The 12,016-nt window shown below is 42.4% G+C and overlaps 1 protein-coding gene across 1 annotated transcript in view; it reads left to right on the forward strand.

Moving 5' to 3' along the window:
• Positions 1 to 12,016, forward strand: part of LOC137546384 (EF-hand calcium-binding domain-containing protein 6-like) — a 147,987-nt gene that overhangs the window by 127,669 nt on the left and 8,302 nt on the right. The window contains exons 17-18 of the mRNA XM_068268771.1: positions 1,950 to 2,122; positions 5,399 to 5,561. Coding sequence (XP_068124872.1) covers positions 1,950 to 2,122; positions 5,399 to 5,561 — 336 coding nt within the window. The remainder of the gene's footprint in view (positions 1 to 1,949; positions 2,123 to 5,398; positions 5,562 to 12,016) is intronic.

A 12,016-nucleotide genomic window follows, 5' to 3' on the forward strand; every position in this document is an offset into this window, starting at 1 on the left:
ACCATATGCTGCATGCTGCAAATTAGTCATAATGTAAGGCTAGGTCCACACTATGCCACACTGTATGATCACAGCCGATCTGATGTACATAATCAACCAGATGAGATAGCTTCCAGCTATTGCTGGTGGCCGAATTACAGTGTTTTTGTAGTAATTTGTACTCCATCTTTTGACGGCGCCCAAATTACTCAATGAGCACCTCTATAGCCGTAATTCCTATTACTGCCTAGGGTGCCGCCGACTTCGCCCAAATCTCCTGTGCTGGTTTTTACAGCGCTCAATCCCGGGATTGATTTTTGTTATTCTTGACATGTATAATTTCTCCTGCAAGCACTAGTGAGAAGCAATGTAGTCCGTCTCTATAGACTTTGTGTCTGTTGGGTATGTGGTGTCCAGAAGAGTCATGCAACATAGGACTGTGCGTTCTGCAACTCCAATTTGAGTGGATCCTACAAATAACAGAATCCATCAGCATGTCTAATTATATGCTTGTCCTCATTATGGAAAATGGTCCATTTTTTTAGCCTCAAGCAGTGTAAAACAATCTGTAACTCATAGCATCCTGTACAATATCAGTTTACTGGACTAACACCGGCTAGGAGATAATTTCCAAATGGATGCTAATCAATGCAGTCTGCAAATTAGTTACCGTATTCAGATACTGGTTTGTAATAAAATCTAATCATCTTGACACTAACCAGCTTGTTCAAAACACAGCTTAGCAGTTTGTAATCTACAGTATTTCATAGCGGCCAGGCAGATTTGACAGCATATCGGTCAGAACAGTAAAAGTAGAGTTTAAAAATTGGTTGTGACAGGCTACCTATCACCTTTGGCCTGTTGTAATTGGACCTTAATGAATGAGCTTGTTGCTGCTTACAAATAGATTAAGGTGATTTTTTTGTTTGAAGGGAAGATAACTTCATGAATGGGTTGACCAGATGGAGGTTGACAGCAAGACAGTTCAATTTATTTTTTTAACTTTACAGCAATTTTATAGTAAAAAGGGCATGTAACAGCAGACATACTGTATATAAACATATGATCAGAGGAACAAGAGATTCCTCATTTTGTCATACAGTGCATAAAGATGAGAAGATATTCTAATTTAAAGATACAAGTATAAATCATTGGTGCACAAGACTTAATTTTGTTAAATGTACTCAATTTGACTTTATTTACACGTGAACCAAATTTGGTGGACAAATTGAACGCTAATAATTGAGTTTATGCAAATGTTATGGAAATGTATACAGATTAGAACTGGAACAATAAAATGCTGCAGTTGATGCATTTGATTGATCGATTTCCAAGCTGAAAAATTTAGATAAACATTGCACCAGCTGACCATTCTTACTCTCCCATATATTCAGTAACCAAGTTACTATAGGTGAGACAGGATTAACCACCCTGGCGTTCTGTTTAAATTGCCAGGGTGGCGGCAGCATTTTTTTCCCCCATGCTGCCAACTGAAAGTTGGCAGCATGAAAGGCCACTAGAGGGCTCTGTCGGCGATCACAAGTAACAAGAAATCCCGCGAAGAGCGGGATTTGTTGTTAGGCTTACCCCGTCGCCATGGCGACGATCGGGATGACGTCATGGACGTCAGCCGAGGTCCTGACGTCAGATGCCTCCGATCCAGCCCTTTGCGCTGCCTGAAAGTGATTGGTCCAGGCATCGCAGGGCTCTGGCGGGGGGGGGGGCCCTCTTCCGCCGCTGCAGGCGGCGGATCGCAGGTGAGCGGCGGCGATCGAAGACCACACACAGCTAACAAAGTGCTAGCTGCGTGTGGCGCACTTTATTTGGAGGAAATCAGCCCAGCAGGGTCAGAGATATCAGCCTCGGCAGCTATGGACGAGCTGAGCTCGTCCATACCGCCAAAAAGGTTAACGGAAGGCTGGTGTGTTACTACAGTGGTGAAAGTTTCAGCTGTATTTGTTATATTTTAGGTGGAATACTTATGGGATGACTTACGAAAAGAATTTGAGGATCTTGATCCTTACCGCACTGGCTTTGTCAGCAAAGAAGAATTTAAAGATCTCTTAGCCGAGCTTTGCATTCACCTGAATAATTATGAACGTGATCTCTTAGCAAAAAAATTTGAATCCAGTGGTGATGGGCGGTAAGTTGTATTGATAATTCTTTATGTATGTGTGTCTTTATGTTGGGGGATGTGTTTTTTACAGCATCATTGTTCTTTTATTGTGTTTGGTATTAAAATATATTTTTAGAACAAGAAAATGTGAAATAGTACAAATACTATTTTGAATTATTGAAGCTACCTTTTGCTGCATGGCAAAAGTTTGCGAACAGTGGGGATGGTAGAAACGTTCGCCCGGCGAACAGTTCCTAGCGAAGAGTTGCCGTTCACCCGTTTGTGCTTAACACAAATTTTAGTGTCAAAAGTTTGCGTTCACATTTAACATCTTAAAATCTTATTAAACTTTTATTTACATTTGAGCAAAAGGTGTCCAGTCCAAAATTATTCATACCCTTCTAAGAAATCAATAGAAAAACCTTTATTGGTTATTACTGCAATCAAAACTTCCTATAATTGCAGACCAGCTTTTTGCATGTCTCCACAGGTATTTTTGACCAATTCATCTTTTGCAATTTTCTCCAAATCTTTCAGGTTGGAGGGTCTTCCTGCCATCACCGTGATCTTTAGCTCCCTCCACAGATTCTAAATTGGATTCAAGTTAGAACTCTGGCTGGGCCACTCCAGAAAGTTAATGCTGCTATCTGCTAACCATTTCTTCACCACTTTTGCTGTCTGTTTTGCGTCATTGTCATGCTGAAATGTACACCGGTGCCCAAGGCCAAGTTTTTCTGCAGACTGCATTACTCTTTTTTCATGGTGCCGTTTACTGTGATTAGGTTCCCTGGTCCATTGGCTGAAAAACACCCCCAAAGCACTAGGTTCCCACCAACATGTTTGACAGTGGGCATGGTGTTCTTTGGGTTGAAGGCTTCTCCTTTTTACATCATTGTGACCAAACAATTCAAATTTTGTTTCATCTGACCATAATACAGAAGATCCAAAGTCTTCTTCTTTGTCCAGATGATTTGCAAAGGCCAAGCAAGCTTTTTTGTGCCTTATCGGGAGAAGTGGCGCCCTCCTAGGTCTGCATCCAGTATCCTTGGATTGTCTGCCTTGAGACATTGCCTCCAGCAGAGACCAGATTCACCAGGATGGCCTTGGTGGTGATCCTTGGATTTTTCACCTCTCTCACTCTCTGCCTGGCCAGCACAGGCGTCACATTTGGCTTCCGACCACATCCTCTGAGATTTTCCACAGTGTGGAACATCTTGTATTTTTATACTTTGCACTGTATGTAGCCACTGGAACTTGAAAACATTTAGAAATGGCCTTTTAGCCCTTTCCTGACTTGTGAACAGCCACAAAGCGCAGCCACAGGTCCTCACTGAGCTCCTTTATCTTAGCCAGGACTGTCCACCAACCAACTGCAGAGAGTTGCTGTTTTTTACCTGTTGAGCTGATAAAAACAGCTGTTCCCAATTAATTAGGGTAATTAGAATGCTTTAGAACAGCTTGGACTATTTGGAATGGTATAGAACTTAGGATTTTCCCACAGACTGTGACAGTTTGTAAAGGGTATGAATAATTTTGGACTGGACGCTTTTTGCTCAAATGTAAATAAAATCTGAGAAATTTTTCCACATGCCTCTTGTACATTGTCTCATTATCTTTTGGGAGACACCTGTTTCATTTCCCGTCAAAAAATTACTTGCTGGTTAAATAAAAGTAACTTTAAGTGAAAATGTGTCAGGGGTATGAATAATTATGGGAAACACTGTATATATGTATATATATATATATATATATATATATATATATACACCGTTTTGTATCCTAAATGTAAAATCAATTTTCTCAAAAAACTACAATGTCTTTTGGGAAAAAACAATTCCCTTTACATACTCAGATTTGGTGATTCGGGCATGTATGACGACTTTGCTATTACCGTATTTTTCGGAATATAAGACGCACTTTTTCTTCCCCAAAACTGGGGGGGGGGGGAAAGTGGGTGCGTCTTATATTCAAAAGGTACGGTTTTGGGTCCCAGAATATACTCACCTGATCCTGCCGCCGCGCTCCTGTCCTCCATCTGCGGTAATCCGAGGCTGCCCGATCATCCAATTCATGTCTTCTGTATCTGTATCCCATTCCTTAAGGATGCAGCTCTTTGGCGTCCCATCCGCCGCGTTCCTCATCGCTGCAGTCTCGGTATATAGACTGCAGCCTTCCGGTGTACGCATTCCTCTGCCCGATACTCTTCCTAGTTACTGCGTCATAGGCACTTCCTGGTTACAGTGCCTCTTCTGTGTGACCCGCAGCGCACGTGCGCCTGACGTCACGTGCGCTACAACCAGGAAGTGCCTATGACGCGGTAACTAGGAAGAGTATCGCCAGACGAACGAGTACACTGGAAGGCTGCAGTCTATTTACCGAGACTGCAGCGATGAGGAACGCGGCGGATGGGACGCCAAAGAGCTGCATCCTTAATGAGTGGGAAGCCTCATGATACAGAAGACATGAATCTGGATGATCGGGCAGCCTCGGATTACCGCTGATGGAGGACACGAGCGCGGCGGCAGGATCAGGTGAGATACAGCAGAGGTTAGTTAGTGAAGTGTAGCATAGTGTAGTGTCGTTGGTGGGGGCAGCATAGGTTAGTTAGTGAAGTGTAGTGTAGTTGGTGGGGACAGCAGAGGTTAGTTAGTGAAGTGTAGTGAGGTGTAGTTGGTGGGGGACAGAAGGGGTTAGTTAGTGAAGTGTAGTGTAGTTGGTGGGGACAGCAGAGGTTAGTTAGTGAAGTGTAGTGAGGTGTAGTGTAGTTGGTGGGGGGCAGAAGGGGTTAGTTAGTGAAGTGTAGTGTAGCTGGCCAGTGTAGCCTAGATGGAGACATTTTAGAGGGGAGTAGGTTGGTAAGACGCCCCTGCACCAAAGACGCATCTAGGTTTAGTTAATTTTTTTTTCCTGATTTTTGCCATCTAAAACTAGGTGCGTCTTATATGTCGGAGCGTCTTATATTCCGAAAAATACGGTAACTGCTCAAGTTGGTGGCCGTTGAAACTTCTTTAAAAGTAACCATTAAAATGTTTTTGTATAAAATTCATATTTTTGGTGAGTTTTTTGCACTTGATTCCCCCTCCACCGTGCCACTGTCCGGGTTTTGTTACACTTTGTACACCTTTTTAAAAGAAATGATGTACTTCATTATCTGTCATGCAAGTTTCTTGGTAGGCTATGTGTTCTAGGGGGCCTGGGGCAAATTTGATTAACTCTCTGATAAAATGACATACATTTTACACCAAACTTATCCTGTCAACCATTAAACAATGAATAAACACATTTCATTTTTTTTTTTTTAAGGGTATGCTATATTGATTTTCTGCAACCTTTTGTGCCTCGGCGACAAGCTTTGAAGACTAAAACTAATATGGAAGCAGTTATGCAGAGCTCACGGGAAGAGAAGGATCCAGCTGAAAGCCACCCAGATGGTCTTGGCACACTAACATCAAGGATGCGTAAGAAGGTATGACTGCCCTGAACACAGTGTAGATATGACATGTCATCACACCTTATTGATGTTTGCACAAATGATGGCAACTGCTGTCACCATCATTCAAAAACTGCTTCCATTCAATTGAACGGAATGGCGGTAGATCACTCTTAAACAACGCTTTGTTGACCTGCCGAAAACCAGCTCTGAAGGGGACTGAGTTACTGTTCATATGTTTAAAGAGGTTAAAGCAGTGGTGGTATAAAGAGAGAAAATGTCACTTCACCTGCTGTTACTTCACACTAGAGATGGCCCGAACCTCCGATTTTCAGTTTGCGAACCAGGGGAGGCGAACTTTGAAAACTAGAAACACTTATGATGGCCAAAAAAGTGATGGAAAATATGTTTCAAGAGGTCTAACACCTGGAGGGGGCGGGATAGTGTGATAGTCACCAGAAGTCCCGGGGAAAAATCTGGATTGGACGCAAAGCAGCGTTTTAAAGGCAGAAATCACATTGCATGCTAAATTGCAGGCCTAAAGTGCTTTAAAACATCTTGCATGTGTATACATCAATCAGGGAGTGTAATTAGTGTACTGCTTCACACTGACAGACTAAACTTACTGTGTAACGCACCGCAAACAGCTGTTTGTGTAGTGACGGCCGTGCTGGACTGGTGCACACCATGGCTAGAGTGCAGGCCGTGGCGGATTTCAAGCCCATATGGTCGCCGGGCTGTGGTAGCTCAATGATAGAACAACAGTGACTGTCCAGCTGATCAAGTTTGGTCTGTCCACAATGAAGCAACTACCTTATTATCTTGGGTGTGCCCCCCCCCCCCCCCCCCGAGACACTCATATAGCCGGTGGTCATTGCTTCATTGTGATACGCAAGCCCCTTCACCGCTGCAAGGTAATGATCACGAAGGGGGATTGGCACATGTACATGCCTTTTGTGTTTTTGTTGCAGCTGCAGTGCAGCCAGAAAAATTAGGCAGGCATGTACACGCACCAGAAAAAGTATTATAGCGGCCGCTGCTAGCAGTGGCCTTAAAAATTCAGGAATCCACCTGGAGTCCTGGACCCTGTTGGTGGTGGCAGAGAAGGCAGTCAACCGGCCTGCGGGCAGAGATGCTGTGTGGGGAGCGACTTAGTCTAGGGGCAGGCAGTCACACGGCGTGCAGGCAGAGATGCTGTGTGTGGGGACTGACTTAGTCTTCGGGCAGGCCTGAGTGTGCTTTGCAGACCAGGCATCCGTGGTCAACTGGACTCTTGACCCAACGCTGTGTGCCAGAGATGTCACCACTTGCCTTTCAACATCATGGTACAGTTTAGGTATCGCCTTTTTTGAGAAAAAATTGCGGCCTGCAATCTTCCACTGCAGTGTGTGGCTTTGCTTGTGTGTGCTGCTTTTCCTCAGGTGGTCATCCCATTGAAGTTTGTGCTTTGTAATCATGTGCCTTGCTGATGCCTTTGCGGAACTTTATGGCAAGCTTTATACAAAAGAGAAGGGTTTTTCATCAGATATATCTAGATATATAAAAACAATAAATCTACCAAAAATTGAGGAGGAAGAAAGACGGTTGCTGAATGCACCAATTCAAGAAGGAGAATTTGTTAGTATTGTGTCTGGATTGGCTACAAATAAAAGCCCAGGACCGGATGGATATTCAGCAGAGTTTTATAAAGCATTTGTATCTATTCTGGCAGATCCATTTTGTACAATGATAAATAATGACCAGACCTCAACAACCTTTTCTCATACAACAAATATAGCTGCTCTCTCTCTGATTCATAAAGAAGGTAGGCCACGGACCGCCTGTGAAAACTAGAGACCGATTTCTATTATAAATATTGATGTGAAAATATATTCTAAGATTTTGGCAACTAGTATGGTTTCTGTTATGGAGTAAATATTAGGAGGACAGCAAGCAAGCTTCAGAAAGGGCAAACAGGCTCGGGATAACATATATACCATCTGTAGTTTTATGCACAAGTGTGAAGTTCAACAATTAGAGGCGGTTCAGGTAAGCCTAGATGCTGAGAAGGCTTTTGATATGATCTCTAGAGACTTTCTCTATGAGATTATGCATGAAATGGGTTTTTGGGAAAATATAATTGAACGTATTAAGAAATTATACTTGAAAAAGTATGCGTATGTCAAAATTAATGGTTTTTAATTCAGATTTTTTTGGCTGTGACCAGAGGGGTTCATCAGGGATGTCCTCTATCTCCATATCTGTTTAATTTGGTTATCGAGATACTCATTCAAAAAATCCAACAGGATGAGGTTGTGTGCGGTTTGCTCTTCACTTATGGAGAGGCGAAGATTTTGGCCTATGCAGATGATATTATGTTAATGCTTACTAGTCCTGGTAGATCTATACCAAGAGCTTTGGAGCTAGTCGCAGAATTTGGGCTTTTATCTGGACTCAGAGTTAATAATGGAAAATCTTTGATTCTGGATTTGGGATGCACAAAAACTACAAGAGAAGACATTTCTAACATAATAAATATGATATGGTCTGAAACATATATTAAATATTTAGGTATAAAAATTGGTAAAAAATTAGGTGATCTCTTTGAGCTTAACTATAGAAATGTCATTACTGAATCTAGCATGGGAAGAATTTCTATTATACAGATGATGATTACTCCAAAGCTATTATTTCTTTTTCAAAATATACCAGTTAATATACCAAATGTGTGGTTTAAAGAGCTCCATAAGCTTTTACAAGAATTTATCTGGTGCAAAAAAAAGGCACAAATCTGTGAATTTTGACTAAAGATAAAAATGTTGGAGGATTGGCAGCCCCCGATTTTTTCAAATATTATCAAGCGGTCCATTTGGGCCGAGTGTTATGCTGGAGGAATTGTAACCAGACTAATATCTGGACTATTCTATAGATGGATTTAATTAGTGATACATTTCTGGCCACATGGAATTTTAAAATATATATCGGCAGCTTCTTTTGAATACTTCTCACCCTCTGATAAAATCTACCTTAAGCATACTAACCAATTACTTAAAGCCGAAAAAAGGCTTTAAGGATATGTCACCAATTACATCTCTTCTAAGTCTGGGGATAGACCAATTTAAGTTTAAGATGTGGTTATTGAAAGTAGGACTGATGGAGCAGGCCACAGTGGGAGATTTGATGTCATTACTGTTTAAAGATGAGAATATTGTTAAACAAAATGACCCTTTAACCACTTCAGGACCACAGTCTTTTCGCCCCTTAAGGACCAGAGCCTTTTTCTCCATTCAGACCACTGCAGCTTTCACGGTTTAATGCTCGGTCATACAACCTACCACCTAAATGAATTTTACCTCCTTTTCTTGTCACTAATACAGCTTTCTTTTGATGCTATTTGATTGCTCCTGCGAGTTTTACTTTTTATTATATTCATCAAAAAAGACATGAATTTTGGCAAAAAAATGATTTTTTTAACTTTCTGTGCTGACATTTTTCAAATAAAGTAAAATTTCTGTATACATGCAGCGCGAAAAATGTGGACAAACATGTTTTTGATAAAAAAAACCCCATTCAGTGTATATTTATTGGTTTGGGTAAAAGTTATAGCGTTTACAAACTATGGTGCCAAAAGTGAATTTTCCCATTTTCAAGCATCTCTGACTTTTCTGCGCACCTGTCAGGTTTCATGAGGGGCTAAAATTCCAGGATAGTACAAATACCCCCCAAATGACCCCATTTTGGAAAGAAGACATCCCAAAGTATTCAGTGAGAGGCATGGTGAGTTCATAGAAGATTTTATTTTTTGTCACAAGTTAGCGGAAAATGACACTTTCTGACAAAAAAAAGAAAAAAAAAAGTTTCCATGTCTTCTAACTTGCAACAAAAAAAAATGAAATCTGCCACGGACTCACTATGCTCCTCTCTGAATACCTTGAAGTGTCTACTTTCCAAAATGGGGTCATTTGTGGGGTGTGTTCACTGTCCTGGCATTTTGGGGGGTGCCTAATTGTAAGCACCCCTGTAAAGCCTAAAGATGCTCATTGGACTTTTGGCCCCTTAGCGCAGTTAGGCTGCAAAAAAGTGCCACACATGTGGTATTGCCGTACTCAGGAGAAGTAGTATAAAGTGTTTTGGGGTGTATTTTTACACATACCCATGCTGGGTGGGAGAAATATCTCCATAAATGACAATTGTTTTATTTTTTTTACACACAATTGTCTATTTATAGAGATATTTCTGCCACTCAGCATGGGTATGTGGAAAAATACACCCCAAAACACATTATACTACTTCTCCTGAGTACGGCGATACCACATGTGTGGCTGTGGCACTTTTTTGCACCCTAACTGCGCTAAGGGGCCCAAAGTTCAATGAGTACCTTTAGGATTTCACAGGTCATTTTGAGAAATTTCGTTTCAAGACTACTCCTCGCGGTTTAGGGCCCCTAAAATGCCAGGACAGTATAGGAACCCCACAAATTACCCCATTTTAGAAAGAAGACACCCCAAGGTATTCCGTTAGGAGGATGGTGAGTTCATAGAAGATTTTTTTTTTTGTCACAAGTTAGCGGAAATTGATTTTAATTGTTTTTTTTCACAAAGTGTCATTTTCCGCTAACTTATGACAAAAAATAAACTCTTCTATGAACTCACCATACTCCTAACGGAATACCTTGGGGTGTCTTCTTTCTAAAATGGGGTCATTTGTGGGGTTCCTATACTGCCCTGGCATTTTAGGGGCCCTAAACCGTGAGGAGTAGTCTTGAAACCAAATGTCGCAAAATGACCTGTGAAATCCTAAAGGTACTCATTGGACTTTGGGCCTCTTAGCGCACTTAGGGTGCAAAAAAGTGCCACACATGTGGTACCGCCGTACTCAGGAGAAGTAGTATAATGTGTTTTGGGGTGTATTTTTACACATACCCATGCTGGGTGGGAGAAATATCTCTGTAAATGACAATTGTTTGATTTTTTTTTACGCACAATTGTCCTTTTACAGAGAGATTTCTCCCACCCAGCATGTGTATGTGTAAAAATACACCCCAAAACACAATATACTACTTCTTCTGAGTACGGCGATACCACATGTGTGACACTTTTTTGCAACCTAGGTGCGCTAAGGGGCCTAACGTCCTATTCACAGGTCATTTTGAGGCCTTTGGATTCTAGACTACTGCTCACGGTTTAGGGCCCCTTAAATGCCAGGGCAGTATAGGAACCCCACAAGTGACCCCATTTTAGAAAGAAGACACCCCAAGGTATTCTGTTAGGAGTATGGTGAGTTCATAGAAGATTTTTTTTTTGTCACAAGTTAGCGGAAAATGACACTTTGTGAAAAAAAAAACAATACATATCAATTTCCGCTAACTTGTGACAAAAAATAAAATCTTCTATGAACTCATCATACACCTAACAGAATACCTTGGGGTGTCTTCTTTCTAAAATGGGGTCACTTGTGGGGTTCCTATACTGCCCTGGCATTTTACGGGCCCAAAACTGTGAGTAGTCTGGAAACCAAATTTCTCAAAATGACTGATCAGGGGTATAAGCATCTGCAAATTTTGATGACAGGTGGTCTATGAGGGGGCAAATTTTGTGGAACCGGTCATAAGCAGGGTGGCCTCTTAGATGACAGGATGTTTTGGGCCTGATCTGATGGATAGGAGTGCTAGGGGGTGACAGGAGGTGATTGATGGGTGTCTCAGGGGGCGGTTAGAGGGGAAAATAGATGCAATCAATGCACTGGGGAGGTGATCGGAAGGGGGTCTGAAGGGGGTCTGAGGGTTTGGCCGAGTGATCAGGAGCCCACACGGGGCAAATTAGGGCCTGATCTGATGGGTAGGTGTGCTAGGGGGTGACAGGAGGTGATTGATGGGTGTCTCAAGGTGTGATTAGAGGGGGGAAATAGATGCAAGCAATGCACTAGCGAGGTGATCAGGGCTGGGGTCTGAGGACGTTCTGAGGTGTGGGCGGGTGATTGGGTGCCCGCAAGGGGCAGATTAGGGTCTAATCTGATGGGTAACCGTGACAGGTGGTGATAGGGGGTGATTGATGGGTAATTAGTGGGTGTTTAGAGGAGAGAAGAGATGTAAACACTGCACTTGGGAGGTGATCTGATGTCGGATCTGTGGGCGATCTATTGGTGTGGGTGGGTGATCAGATTGCCCGCAAGGGGCAGGTTAGGGGCTGATTGATGGGTGGCAGTGACAGGGGGTGATTGATAGGTGATTGACAGGTGATCAGTGGGTTATTACAGGGAATAACAGATGTAAATATTGCACTGGCGAATTGATAAAGGGGGGTCTGAGGGCAATCTGAGCGTGTGGGCGGGTGATTGGGTGCCCGCAAGGGGTAGATTAGGGTCTAATCTGATGGGTAACAGTGACAGGTGGTGATAGGGGGTAATTGATAGGTGATTGATGGGTAATTAGTGGGTGTTTAGAGGAGAGAATAGATGTAAACAATGGATTTGGGAGGTGATCTGATGTCGGATCTGCGGGCGATCTATTGGTG

The sequence above is a fragment of the Hyperolius riggenbachi genome, chromosome 1, assembly GCF_040937935.1.
Source record: "Hyperolius riggenbachi isolate aHypRig1 chromosome 1, aHypRig1.pri, whole genome shotgun sequence".
In the NCBI taxonomy this organism is placed as follows: domain Eukaryota; kingdom Metazoa; phylum Chordata; class Amphibia; order Anura; family Hyperoliidae; genus Hyperolius; species Hyperolius riggenbachi.